The following is a 14913-nucleotide window of genomic DNA, read 5'->3' as shown; positions in this document are numbered from 1 at the left end:
ATTATAATAAAGACAGCACATAAAGTAAACGTTTGTGAAAGTTATAATGCAATCCACACGCTAGTTTATTGATACCAATGTTGTCCGACAGAATAGCATTCAAGATTGACACCCTGTATATATATTTTTTTTTGCTTGTAAGTTACAATCTGGTGATGACTATCTTTGCCCACTTTCGTTCCGCTAAAAACACTTATGACGTTTTGATAACAAGCGGATGTCAAAGTGCTCGGTCTGTCTGTATATATATATATATATCTGTCTGTGTATGTGTCTATGTCGTTCTGTATGTATGCATGCACGTATGTCCGTCCGTCGGTCTGTCGGTCCGTCCGTCCGTCCGTTTCTATACCCTTTTACTGTTGTGTGAATTCCATCTTTGCATTTTAGATTTCGACTATGAATCGCATTGATATACCCACTTCTGACAGGAAGATGTCACATCAGAAGATGTTCTAGGGACTTTTCCTAAAAATAATGACTTCATCTGTTATACCTACTTCCTGTAGAGAAGTGGCTTCCACAATTTGCAAGCTTCCCGATGCGGGTCAGGTGCGACCGTGTAGTTGTTGGGCTGCAGGTAGAGTAACTTCGGGTTGTCAGACGTATACAGCGGCCAGTCTACGCCAGGCACAGGTATCACTGGTTTCCTGTAGATAATGCGGCGAGAAAACGGTGAGATTTACCGCCGTATTCATAAACATTCCCCTACTCGACTCCAAACTCGACTCGACTTGAGTGGAGTATGGACGCGCGACTCCACTCGAAGTGCCATTGGTATTCACAGACGCGAATCGGCACTCACTCGAACTCGAGATTCTGTTCTCCACTCCAACAAGCTTGAGGACGTCTGGGAGCGAGATTATAGCCAAAGGTTTTATTTAAAACACCATTTTTACGTGAAAAGTAAATATATTCGTTCGTGTTATCTAAAAACATGTACCATACAAACATCAAAATAGTGAACTACGAAGTTTTATTAAGGCAGCGTAAAGTTTAGACGTGTTTGAGCGGCAAAACGGACAAAGTCGTTACCTTGTCTGGCAACAAGCGCATTCGCTAGCTGCGTCGGCTGCGTCTTGTCGTTCTCTCGTCGACAGTCGTCTATCTCACGGTTTGTCGATTTCGTCTCGTTTTTTCTTGCTTTCGCCGCCCTTTGTCTACCGTGCAGCCCTGCTTCGTCGCCTCGCCGCCTCGCCGCCTCGCCGCCTCGCACGACAAATCATGGAGGACCCCAACGGCAACGACTCGGAAATGGCCGATACCGAAGAGCGGGCAGGGGCTCGTTTTATTTATACTGCGGAGGAGAAGGCGCTCCTCCAAGCGCTCGTAACGAAACATGCACGAGTTCTTGAAAACAAGAAGACAAATAACTACTCGAAGGAGGCTAAACTTAAAGCTTGGGAGAAACTCAGCACCGAGTATAACAGCCAGCCAAACGTCCGCCCACGAAGCGCTAAGCAACTCAAGAAGCGTTGGGAGAACGAAAAATCCAGATACAAAACAACCAAGTCCGACGAGACGAGAGACATCCACGCCACGGGTAAGTCGACAATTTGCATATTTGGTAAACCGTTCCCGATGTGTAAAAAGTAAACATCGGAGAGAAGTCCTTTCGACCAGAACAATGCTATGTGCACGACGTCGTGCTCCTTTCCGGGTCTCGTATAAAACGAATTTTCAAAACGAGTTGTTCAAAGCTGTAGCGTTGCAAAGTTCGCTTCATACGCATGCAGCCGATCCAGGTTCGATCCAAAGTGGGCCTACTTCTTTGCTTTTTTCTTGACATATTTTTTTGTAGAACATTTGGCGTTATTGACATTTTTTTTTTTTTACAATCGTCACTGAAAACAAATGAGGTCCCCGCATCTTGCCGGAAGCCTATTCTAACAAAGTGCCCAGCATTCAATTGCCCATAAGAAGGTTCCAGGTGGGCCTCCACTGGGTTGTGCTAGATTTTCTCTTCGTTAGGTTCGCTTTAGTCCCCTTAACAATTGTTTTTATCTCGCACGGAGGCGTTTCGAAAATTCAGTGTGCTCTTTGAATTGTTCGTCCCATACATTGTTCACTCTCTCCAATCTGAGCTTCAAATTCTTTGGTTTCTGTCACAGGAGGTGGGCCACGAACAAGCCGGCCGATGAGCCCCTCACTCATTCTTGTGGGAGCGGCGGCAGACCACATAGGGACAGTGGTCACAAATCTCTGCGACAGCGACAGGGCAAGAGACCGGCCAGTGCTGTCGCTGCCTCCGGCTGCTGCAATGGTGCGAGGCACTGAAGGCAATGACAATCACGCCTGCTGGAACGACGTGCCAGGTAACTGGGGGCTTTTGGATTGGGACAAATTTGCACCAGCATGTCGGGGATGGGTACCGTGAGCCGTAACATGTCTACTTGTATTTGCGACTTGTATCATTTTAACAGCAAATCTGGAACAGAAAAAAAGGCACCGAAGCCTTTTTCTTTTATTGCTCGGCAACGTCTACACTATTGTACATATCTTCGAAGTTCCAAAATTGAAAATGCGAGCAGTGGGTCGTGACATAGTACTGATAGTACTGTGAATTGAAACCAAAACTAGTGGTTAATAGACCTGTTGCAAAGCGTACAGCGCCACGACGGCACAGAATTTTGGGAAGACTCGGTACAGATCACGTGCCTTCTCGTTGCGCTTCCGCGACAGCGAGTGAGTCGTGGCAGCTGCCGCCAGCAGCAGTCGCAGCCATCCGCCATCCCGCCAAACCGTCGGCGCTCTTTTACTCCTCCTACTCCGAGTGCAGCAACTAAACGGCGCATAGCGTACAGGAGCGCGACACACCGAGGCTGCGTTCCAAACCTACTCGAATGGATAAGAGTTACCCTGGCGGATTATGTCACGCGACATCAAAAATAGAGAAACGCTGGACGCGGGTAGGTTTTCGACAACCACCTTTACCCTAGAGTTAGATCGAGTAAGTTTTGGAACACGGGCTTTCCCGCAACACATCGTAGGATAGCGGTGGCGCAGCAGGCATTTGCGACTTTTATTCAAGCGCATGCCCGCATAAAGCTTTATGCCTGTGGTGCCGGGAACGCCATCCAGATTCGGCGACATTCGGGCATGTGCAGTTTCATGGCTCCGGGTTCGTTCCTCCGACGTTGCGTCAACCGCATGTGGCGATGGCAACAATCGTAAAGAAACGTACGTCGCTGACGTTCGCGACAAAGCTTGAAATCATCCGCCGCGTTGAAAAAGGAGAAAATAAGTCCAGCATTGCCGAAGCGTACAACATACTGCGAAGCACTTTGAGCACGCTGCTGAAGACGAAAAGTGACATCAAACCGAAGGCTGAACAAAGCAAGCACTCCAGCGCACGCCGTGTTAGGACACCGGCCTTCGAAAAGGTGGAAAGATCACTTCACAAGTGGTTTATGGACGCAAGGGCTCGGAACATTCCGGCGTCAGGCCGATGCTTCAACAGAAAGCAAAGGACTTCGCGTTCATCCACCAAGCACAAAACGTCGCCGCAAGTAGCGGGCGGCTGCAACGCTTCAAAGCCTGTTACAACATTGTCGGGAAGACGGTCTCACTTTTACGCCGCTACTGCAGTGCAATCGACGGTAGTGATCTGGCGCTGGTGGACTGCTTGGAGACAGTGGAGCCGGCCGTAATAAGGCATGCGGTCAGCTCCATGCAGCAATCTACGTTGCGGCAGTTTTTTTCGTCAGAATAAATAGTTCACCTTAACGCTTCACGTGAATACTATACTTCGTTTCAACTTCCGTCCGAACGCAGCCAAAGCTACGTGTGGCCGGAGCCAATCAACACGCCGGCAATTGGTCATGCGATCTCGCCTGCACTTGGTATCGCTCCGCTGCGCCGCTGGCCGCCCGCGCCGCCCGCGCTCACCGAGTATTTCGTCTGCTACGGGTGTATCAACGAAATCGTCTGCTACAGGTTTAAAAAGTGACCTTTCACGTTCTGAAATTTAGTCGCAGGGGATGTCAGTACGTATGCTGGCCGCTGGCGTCTGTGTCCGAGCTTTCCACCTGTTCGGCATTTCGGCATAGTTTCGAGATGTAAGTAGACATTGCAAGATGCCCGACGACCCGGCCGTTGATGTTTCCTTGTATTGTCTGGATATACCAGGGCTCGAGCCACAGTCCTTTCTACCAGCTTCTTGGCGTACAATGTGATCGGCAGGTAAAGGGGTGCCCTGATTTCGCTGTGTATCAGGGAATTGTAGTGGCCTGGACGCTTTTCTTTTTTACAAAGCATTTGCGGTACGACGCGGCCGGAGTCTCCTGCAGAATTGAAAAGTAGACATTCATCACGACCTCTCGCGCCTGACGCCCAGACATGCCTTTGCGAAAGGACATTTTGAAGAGACTCGGTGAGGAAAGCAACAAACAAGCAGCGAAGCACATGATTCGGCAATTACAGGAACAAAATCAAAACTGAGCGCTGCAGCCGTGTTGCCAGCGGACGTACGTTTTTTCACCAAACCACATGTATCTACATATATTAATAAGAACTTAAACTTCAGATATTTAATTCCTTTAGTTGCAAATCATTCTCAGCAGTACACATCTGGAATATTGTGCAACGTTTACGCACAAAACAGTTGTTTAAAACAAATTACTTTTGCGGACTACTTTGCGATGCGTAAAAATGCTCTTCTCGAAGTTGCGAAGCGTCCGTCAGCCTTTGGCTGCGCTCGAACGGAAGCTGAAACGAAGTATAGTAATTTTTTGCCGTTAGCCTTTCACTGATTAAATCGCGCTGTACTTTGACACTCTTTTTGTGTGCGACTTTGTATATCGAATTTTGATTATATCGAACTATTTCACGGTCCTTGCACTGTTCGATATAACGAGGTTTGACTAATTTGCCAACGCCTAGCTTTGAACATTTCTACGAAAGGCCCATGTGGCTGTTGGGCCTCTTCCCCTAGCACTCACAGTGCCAATGTGTTTTGCACGCCCAGATGCTCCTGATCCGTCCGCCTCACCTCTCCAAGACAGCAGCGTTGGAGCTGCTTGTGTGACTCCGCCGGCAAGGAGCATCACCTGCCCCCGTGCTGAGCTGCCAAGCGGGGCATCCAGAAGAACTGGAAACCGCATCGCAGCACTGGAGCGGATCATGGCTCCCGAAAAGGAGGCCCGTGTAGACATCCTCGAGAGGGAAGATCGGTGGAAGGAGGCGCAACATTTAATGCAAATGCGCATACTCCGCAACAAGCTTTTTGAGCAGCGACGACGCGGACGGGCAGAGTTCCAGCTGCTCCAGCTGGAGAGAGAGATAAAGGTGGAGCAGCTGGCAGCCCTGCGCTGCAAGCTACAAGGGTGTGGAAATCACAATTAAATTTGGGTTCTTTCAGTTTAAAAGCATTCCGAGGATTTACTTATTTATTTTATGTGCGCTACATTGTAGTGAAACGATAGAACCTAATGTGTTTTGCATATTCGGAAGTTGAATGAAACAGCACACTACAATTGAAGGGAAGGGTAGGTCTTTCGTTAGCTCTGTGCTGGCCACAAGTCTTTCCCAGAATATGTTAGATTGACCAAATACGCAGAATTGGATTTGAAAATCAATTTATTCGAGCACTTACTACTGAATTTGTGTCCGAGTATTTGCACGAGTCAGTGACGGGTCAAGAACAGAGTACAAGCTGGAGATGAGAAGTAGAATGGAAGCTTTAAGTGGAGAGGAGGTTTCTCCTCTCCACCTCAAGCTTCTGTCTGCTTCCTCCTCTCCAGCTTGTACACTATCCTTGACCTGTCATTGACTATAAACATGTGCTACTGGTTGAATATCCCTATTGGAAACACAGTGCGATGATCTCTGTGCGTTTCAGCGAGCCGTTGATTGTGTCGACAGGGTCTGGAGGTGATGGCAGTACATGAGGACGCAGCCGCCTCCGGCGTCGGGGTACTGGTGGAGAGGGTAGAGCAGGTGGGCATGGCTCTTTTCGCAGCAGGGCCAGGTTGTGCAGTGCAGCACAGGCGGTGATGATGAGGGCTGACCGTTCCGCCTTGTACTGTAGCCGCATGTCCAAACAAGGGAAGCGTCGCTTGAACACTCCAAATGCCCGTTCGACCGAGTTCCTTGTTTTTAGGTGAGCTGCTTGGTACCTATATGGTGCAGCATTGGTAATGGAAGCAACGTTGCAAGATAAAGGTCTTCAGGTGTAAAAATCACCACTGCTGCAACCATCAGTATGGTTCAGTAACCTGTACAGTGCGGCCCATCCATGCTAGCTGCATTTTCGGCATTTTCTATTGCTTACCAGAGGCTACTGTTCTGCATACAGTGGTTTTGGCTGGTGTTTTCTACATTACCGTCTTAATTCAAGTTCTTGGCCCTAGTCCAATTCTAGTGACAAAAAGCAACAATTGACACCGACTAACTGTGACGAGGAAGAACAACAAATGTTCTCGAGGAAAATAAAAATAGAACTAAAATGTTGTATGCTACATACTTTTGAAACAAAAATTTGTCCACAGGAAGTGAATAATGCCAGCTTTTTTTGCCATACAAAGGCTTAAAGGTCATGAATCTAGCTGTGACAAAGATTTGCAGAACTAATAGTAACCAATAGGAACACTGTGGCTACAACATCACTTCTTGTTAGCTGTTCTGAATTTCATGCCATTATTTCTTCCAACAAATTAGTACATACCTGCCCTTTGGGCTGTTGGCTACACCTGGGCTGGTCAGGGGCGTCAGAAGAAATGACATGCAGGCATAGCCTGCATCTCCGAGCAGCAGGCCAGGGATGCGCCGATTCTCGTACAGGACCCTTGCACGACTGTTATCGAATATCCTGCTGTCATGCACGGAGCCTGGCCATCTAGCAACAAGGTCAAAAAACTGCAGCTGGGGTCCTGTGATGGCCTGTGGATAGGAAGGAGCAGTACAGGAATGAGCAGGTTGCCATGATATGAACACAAGTGCTCAAGCTGATATTTCTACTATGATTAGTATATTTTTGACAAAGTGCATCTGCAAGCTTTGGAAATTAACTAGCATTTGAGTTCTCGCAGTTTTATGTCACGTAAGCTTCAATGTGGCTTAATTCCTAAGTTTTTCACGCAGTATAATAGAAGAGAATTTGAGCACGGGATAAAATCTCCTTAATATTTTGTTCGAAAAGTATAATTCAAGGGGAAAATGCTATAAAACATGACCGTTTGCTATAAAATAACAAAAGCCACCTTGGCACCCAATTAAATGTATGTTTCCAAACACAATACATAATTCTTGGTTTTGAACCCTCTCTCGCTGGCCCACCACCACTCTGCACTGTCACAGAGTGCAGATCTCTCTACAAGTTCTAGTCTATATCAGTCACAATATCGCCGAGCTTTCACGTGCCACACCGGGTCTTGGCGTGCCGTTGTTTTCAACTTACTTCGCTGCTGCTAACAGCACAGACAGAAGTGAACTTACCTGCACGTTGAGGGAGAAGAACCCCTTCCTGTTCCTGAAGACTTCCCCATTGGGACCGCCAGGTCCCTTTATTTTGACGTGGGTGCAGTCGATGCACCCAGTCACACTGGGGAACTTCCCGATGTTGTAGAAATCCCGCATGACCTCGTCGCAGTCGCCCTCCGGGAAATCCACGAGGCGGGGGAAGAGAGTCTCGGCGAGGACCCGGGAGACGCGCTCGATTACGCGGCACACCGTCGGCTGCGACACGTTCACGAGGTCGGCCGTAACTACTTGAAAAGTCCCGGCGCCATAAAATCTCAGCGCTACGAGGAGCTGGAGCATCGGGGACAGTGGCAGGCCGCGACTGCTCTCGTTTGCTTCCAGCGGCAGGCACTGCAGGAGGCTTACGACTGTCGATTTTGTAAAACGATAGCGCACCAGGAACTCCCAATCGTTGAAATGCTCCAGCGGATTGAGCCGGTCCCGGCAACGTCGTCTCGGCACATCGACGTCCTGGTCGGGGTCTCGGTCGTCATGAAGAACTTCGTCCGTTCTCAACACGAAGTCGACGAAGTCGGCGAACGATGCGTCGGCCGCCATGACACTGAACGCACTCGAGTGACTCGAGTGGCCGTTCAAGGTAGCTCCGGCGCAGACTCGAGATCTCGAGTAAATTTTGGAGTTTCGAGTGGAGATTTTGGAGTCGAGTGGAGTTTCGAGTGGAGATTTGTTTATGAATCGCAAAACCACCCTCAAGTCGAGTTTCGAGTCGAGTTTCGAGTCGAGTAGCGTTTAAGAATACGGCGGTCAGACACTTTTGACAGCTGATTATTTGTACGCAACCGAACGCTGCACAAATCATTTTTCTGTGCCTATGTTTTCTTGTTTTCCACGCAAAAAGCATTGTGAGCTAGAAAAATGGGCTCCTCTGGGTTAGTGAGCGAAGATGGCATTTTCAGGTCGGAACTTTTCTGCCTTCGCATGCGATGAGCTCCATCTTTACATTTTAGTCAGTGGTTTGATGCGGTCAGCTGAAAACTGAAAATGGTCGCAGTTGACGTGCTTGAAGATTACATCCTGACACCCTCATTATGGATTACATTGCTTTAAGTTCCTGCTAAGTGCAGTTTGTTGAAATATGTGTATTCATACGCCACATGCCGTTGCACTCGCAAGATGCGATGGCTTTCCGCACAACCTCTGTCCTACAACGCATGCGCGTTCTTGAAAAGATGCGCATTTGATATTGTGACGGAACATCACCAGGTGTTAATTAGCTACACGTACTAATTAAAATGTGTACGTAACCCCTGATTAAGCACACGCTTATCAACGCGTTTTCTTCTTAGTCAAATGTTGAATCAACGTGGGTGCGTCTATGATATCCCGGCAGTTTTGTAATCGGCCGAAGTGTGTCACGCGTTATACACCTTGTCATGCGCGATCATTTAAATGCACGAACTCACCTTTAGATTGGTAAATAACAATATACCAGTCAAGAAAACCTCAACAAGCCAAAGACTAAAGCTTGGGCTGGTTGGTGCAGCTGTAGCCCTCTTTCAAACAGCGAGAACAGCCCACACAAAAGACAACAACTAAAGAAAGGTGCAGACACACATGCGTTGTCTTTGTGGTTGTCGTTGTGTACACTGGTCTCACCGTTTAGAAGCGTGGGAAACCTGAACGAACCATGGGAAAGTGGTAATAATTTCAATGCTGATTTTACTTTTTTTTTTTAGTTGGAATAAACGAAACCTCGACACCTAATTGGTTGTCTGCACCCCGGCACGGGGAAACAGTAAAGTCTACACAAAAGCTTTTTTTTTTTTTTTTTTTTTATCTTTCTAAAATTGAAGTATAGCGTCTGCACCTTCCCCAGTCCCCATGGTCGCCTACTTAATTCTACGTGAACGGTTTAACAATTCTTTTACCACTGTAAGACTAGAGGCTGAAAGCAAAATCAGTAAACGTTCTGTTACGTGCACGGTTCTTGCTGTATTTATCAGAGCGATCTCATTTCTGTTTAGTGGGTTTTCGTATTTTTTTTAAAATATTGTTTAAGAGTTCAAAGTTGCCTAAAATGGAGTTATTTCAGCGTGAGTAAAACTATTAATAAGAACCGTTCAAAAGTTCTTCGTTACAAAAATAAAAATAAAAGATTAAAACCTCACTGTGTTTCTTTACAAACAATAATGAGAAACTAACGAAGTTTTGCAAGGTTTGACGCACGGATGACATTAATACACCAAAAGCGCTGCAGTTTAAAATCATATAAATTATTTGATTAAGTCTTCCACAGTACTATACTGCGATATATATTTTTATTTTTAAATATACAGCAAGTGCGATCAGTTTGCAAAGATATTGAATGTAGAGTCGGGCAGGCCTTTTATTCATCTGCAGCCGATAAATCAATGAAAAAATGTTCACGTTTTCTTGCTTTCTTTGTTATCAAATAAAATGCACCGACCAATGATTTCCCTTTCACACGACAGCAAGATAACCAATAGCAAAAGAAAAAAAAAGTTCTGTTTAATGCCAAGTTTTTATTTAAGCGTGACCTTCCCTATTTTCATTCACACTACAAATTCACCATAGAGCCACATCGCTTCAGTAATTACAGTTTAGTTTTTTTTACGAGACCGATGATTTTTTTATTATCTAGAAGAATGTGATGTAAAGAAATAAACTTGCAATGTCTTCAGATCGACTACCCACAAAAAAAGAAAAAAGAAAAACGACATGCTATATCTGTATAAGTTCTTCGACATCAACAACGAGATATATTCAGTGTCATTTTGTGTGTGTGTGTGTGTGGGGGGGGGGGGAGGGGTGTAAATGAGATGTAAATTAGCGACATCGAAAGTTTTGCCCTATGCTCACTGAAAAAAAAAAAAAGAAGCGCAATGTCACGATACCTGGCGGCGTGGCTTGACACCCTTCACTTGCCAACGTAACTTTTGGTGGAACCAGCCACAGATTGTCCATAGGGCTGTGCCTCTAAATTTATCAGGAAATTGGAACCAAACATTTTTCCGATGACGGCAGGGTGTGGCTACCGCTAAGCTGACGGCGACGTGACGGCGAGGCAACGTGACAACGACATCGACGAGAGGAAAATCCGAAATTCGCTTCCTTTAAAACGCCTTTAGCATTAAAAGAAAAACCTTCCGTTTGACTTGCTGAGAAGTGAGAAGCATTAAAAAAGAACTGTGACCTTGTGTTATAAGTATAGAAAAGATAGCCATACGCGTGCTTTCAATAACACCTGCTTTTTTATTACTAAATGCATATCAGTACTATACTCAGTATCGTGTTGATTCGTTGCGTATGGTGTGGGGATTCAGATCTGGATGCAATAAAAAAGTAAGCAGGATTGATTAGCGCGAGGTCACGCCCTTAGAACTTCGGCGATGATCGCTGCTTTGAATACAAAGTATTATCCTCGTGCTCGGCCGGGTCGCCACTTTTGCGTAAACAGACGTGGTGACATCCCGCGTAAGCCAGGAAACAAAAACGCCTGCGGCATTTAAACGAAAAACAAAAATGCTGGCTGCAAGTGGAGGAAAACAATTTATATGTTGCCGAGTTGAGTGGAATATTTTCGAAAGCGAAGGTTTCGAAAATCCATGCACTACAAACCGAGCAAACTCGTACGGAATTCAAAACCTGAGAAAATGGTTCCACGCTACATTTTTGTACGCGTATACCACGCGTGGGCATTTATCGTAGAAAAAATCGCAAATATCCTTTTAATAAGATTGTATTTGCCGTATACGAGCAGAGAACATTCTTTCTGGAAATATAAAATGAAAATGGTTTGCATTTCCAGACTTTGTGCCATCTTCGGTTGGTTTTTCGCACATCCGTTCCAGCCCTAAAGCTCGGAAGGCCCACGAAAAGTCGTATTCACTCTCTAAAACACTGTGGTCATCCTATGCAAACTTTACGGTGGTTTCTGCAAGAACTGGAATCCCGAAAGACAGATATGTGATTTTGTCGGAGATGCACGAATAAGGACGTACCTTATACGTATTTTTGCTCCGGATATCCGCTTTTATTGTTGTTGTTATATTACAAGGGGCTTGCCATTTTACGAGCCTCAAGAAACCTATCTTGTTTAAGCTTCAATACAGTTGTAACTAAAGCCATCTCATGTTTCTCGAGTCGGCCGTCAAGATGGTGGCTGCGGAACCGCGCATGTCTATTTGCCTTTCTCTTTTAATGCAGGGTTCCTGCACCTGGATATTTCACAACGATGCCGATGACAAAGTGGCGCGATGTGTTGGACTCTGCTTTTTTTCCCCCTACATGTGCGTAATACACTGTGAAGCCTGTGTGCCAAGAAACTGAGGGAGAGAAGGAGACAGGTGCACGCGTGGACGTTAGAATGCAGAGTTCTGGTTGGAATGATTAGTGGGTACACCTAAACCTAAAGCTGCCTTTGTCTCCACTACACTCATCGAGCGCTTTAGAATGCGGAACGCCGGCGTCCCGCCGTTTGGATTTCGCATTCAAACGCGATTGACGAGTGCAGTGGAAGCAATGGAAGCGAGCCTTTAGGTGCCGACTAATCATTCCAACCAGCCTATATACTCGACGTTATGACGTCCGCGTGCGCTCTCGTATCCTACTCTCCCTCAATTTCTCAGCGCTATAGCGAGAGCGTAGGAGGGCATGTCCTAATATAATTTACACTCGCCGTTCCTTTCACAGCAGTTAATTTCTTTTTTACTGTTTTTTTACTTGTGCTGCGTTTTATTTTTCCCGTATTGGTTCAGCGGATATTTTATGCGAGTAACTCAGCAACAGTGCTGTGTTTTTCATACGCCATCAGCGTTATGAAAGCCAGAAATGCGTAGGATTCACGTGCAGTAACGTCCTTCCCCAGGTGTATAGGAGATCGATCCACCGATCTAAACGCAGCAATCATACTTGGTGCTGGAAGAGGTCCCTCTGCTTAACGATTGCGTCCACGACAACCCGTAAACAAGCCCTTAGATAAGCTGCTTCATTGTTATCACTTTCACCGGATTAACAATTTATCGAAAGTTCATAAATAGTTTGGTACGTTAAGAAATGGACGCTCCTGCCAAGCCGAGACACCATGGCTGCGCCGCCAAGATGAATCGCCGGAGCGGGTAAAGAAGCATGCGCTCCGCTTGTTGCCTAAACATCAACCCACAAGTTCTATGTGTTAAGGTCACCTGTCTACAGATGGCGCAAGAACCCCGCATCATCGCATCATTTTATATTTTTACACAAGCTGCCTTGGGAGTGGCAGAGAGTGTGCGCGAGATGATCGACGCGTTATCTCGGGAGTGCCGTTGAAATGGTTAAACAATGTCGTTAAAAAAGACCCGGTTATCCCGATAGTAAATTTTAAAGCGTTTTCCTGTCTAAAGTGCTCACCTAGTGAGTATGCTCAGAACTTGTGCGCAATGGGGGCTAGGGCACTGCCAAAACGTTTGCGCTAGAAAGCACTTTTGACACAAAACCGAGAAAATCAGTTCACGACGATTTCTGAAGCCTTTGCCATTGGCATACTTTTTCTCCCGACTTCAGCATAACATAACGCGAGAAAATTGCGAATTATACGTTCTTGCAGCTGGCCGGAAGCGCCATTAAAATGGTCTTACCCATGTTTGACGAAGGCAGCCCATGCGCTGACCAATTGCTTCATGAAGTTTTCTTCATCTGGCGTGTAGCTCAGGCGTCCCAAGTACTTCCTGCTTGACTCACTTAGTGGTTCAGTATATCTGCTCTTGTCAAGTATAAATGGAAGAGATCCAACGGTTGACATTATTTCGTCGCCGTGAGTTACCCCCATCCACCCTGGCCAGAAGCTGTATGACGGTCTGTGGGCGAACACGTATCGATAGGTGATGATTCCTTGCTTGGAAGCCGTGTCAGCAAAGAGCTGGGTCGGGCAGTTAAAAATAGCATCTCCAAATATTTGGCTGAAGATATCTCCGACAGTTTTGGAATCATGTTGCACGTCATAGTCTCCATAGTAAAAGTTAACAATCCGTCTCGCTTGTGGGAGTGAAATATCGAAAACGGGCCCTAGGGAAACTGTCACGGCAAAACGATAGTCACCAGACAACATGTTTGACAGCGCAGGAAATGTGTATCTGAGATTATCGAAAAAAAGTGTTCCTTCGTTCAAGTTTGCCCCCAGGAGAATTTCTTTAAAGGGAAGCTTTTTGTATGTATTTTCCGATAGTATTTGGCGGGGAATAAATTCGTCTCCTTGCACCGGGGAAAATATCTGTTGAACTGCGTCTACAGATTCAAGAGTGTGGAATATCTGAGCTGCATCTAATTTTCTCAGGCAATCCAACACACTTGGAAGCTGATCTTTTATATTCTTTTCATAATCGTAGCATCCAAGTGTTCCAACAATACCTGTAAATTTTCCGAGTCCGCTGTACGAAATTCCAAGAATAATTGAAAGGGAGGTACCACTTGACATAATTACCCTTTTGAACAGACCTTGACTGTGCGGAGAAATCGCGTGCAGACCCGCCGAGATGCCTCCGGCGCTTTGACCGTCAATCGTAATATCATTCGCGTCACCCCCGAAGTTTCCAATGTTCCTCTTGACCCATCTCAGTACCAAGTTTTGGTCCCAGAGGCCCATGTTTCCTGGCAGCTCTGGGGTATCCGATGACAGAAATCCGAGTATGCTGAGTCGGTAATTGAATGTAACGTAGACGACATCTGACAAAGCAACAAAGTTGGCAGCATCATAAATAAAAAGTGACGAATCGCCCCATTGAAAAGCTCCTCCGTGAATAAAAACTATGACGGATTTTTTCTTTTCACAGGACATAGTGCTCGTGCAAGAGGGTCTCCACACGTTCAGGTACAAACAGTCTTCGGAGGCGCTTGAGTAGTCAATAGTTTGATTCTCCACAAAACGAAGTTTCAGCTGCCAGCAAGGTTTGGGCTTACTTGAGGCATTGTATGTCCCTTTCCACGGCGATATTGGCACGGGCTTTCTAAAACGGAGATCCCCGACGGGTGGTTGAGCATACGGTATTCCTAGAAACGCGTCAACCCGTTTGTCGCCGACAGTGGCACGAGTCCCCATCACGAGTCCAGAATCTGTGTGAACGATCGGGACATCGGATTTCGCAGGTCTCGCTAGACACACCATGCACACTGTCACAACAGCCGTCACTGTTCGAAGAACATTCGGAAAACATGGAGCTTGGCACGCATTCGTCATGGTTCCTAGCATAATCAAATAACCTTTGGAAATGCGAGTTACGCCGTGGCTTCTGCAAGAGCAAAACTGTGTGTGAAGCCGAGAGCGACAAGTTTCCTCCTTCATACCAATTTGTATATTTCGTTTGTTATCGCAACTTGACTTTCCTGTTTTTGGCGAGCGTCCCCTTCAGATGATTCCAAGGCCTTTACCGCAACCTCACCTACCCTCCACTATATGCTTACCTTGCCTTCTCCAGGAAGTGGTCGGCGATGAACTCCGCT

The 14913-nt window shown here is 46.3% G+C and overlaps 2 protein-coding genes across 2 annotated transcripts; both read right to left on the bottom strand.

Annotated features, from left to right (window-relative positions):
* Positions 1-496: 496 nt before the first annotated feature.
* LOC121048502 (acetylcholinesterase-1) lies at positions 497-14662 on the bottom strand. The gene is made up of 2 exons (XM_040504926.2): positions 13056-14662; positions 497-650 (listed from the first exon to the last, which is right to left on the bottom strand). Exons 1-2 carry the CDS (start codon positions 14660-14662, stop codon positions 497-499), a joined length of 1761 nt encoding a protein of 586 aa, XP_040360860.1.
* On the bottom strand, positions 5706-8227 carry LOC115309602 (putative nuclease HARBI1). Its single transcript, XM_040221359.3, has 3 exons — positions 7435-8227; positions 6665-6879; positions 5706-6116 (listed from the first exon to the last, which is right to left on the bottom strand). Exons 1-3 carry the CDS (start codon positions 8014-8016, stop codon positions 5801-5803), a joined length of 1113 nt encoding a protein of 370 aa, XP_040077293.2. The 5' UTR covers positions 8017-8227; the 3' UTR covers positions 5706-5800.
* Positions 14663-14913: the final 251 nt, after the last annotated feature.

Source organism: Ixodes scapularis, unplaced genomic scaffold (assembly GCF_016920785.2).
Source record: "Ixodes scapularis isolate PalLabHiFi unplaced genomic scaffold, ASM1692078v2 PGA_scaffold0__279_contigs__length_252992795, whole genome shotgun sequence".
NCBI lineage: Eukaryota > Metazoa > Arthropoda > Arachnida > Ixodida > Ixodidae > Ixodes > Ixodes scapularis.
Note: the sequence above shows the minus strand (reverse complement) of the source record. Positions and strands in the feature narration are given on the sequence as shown.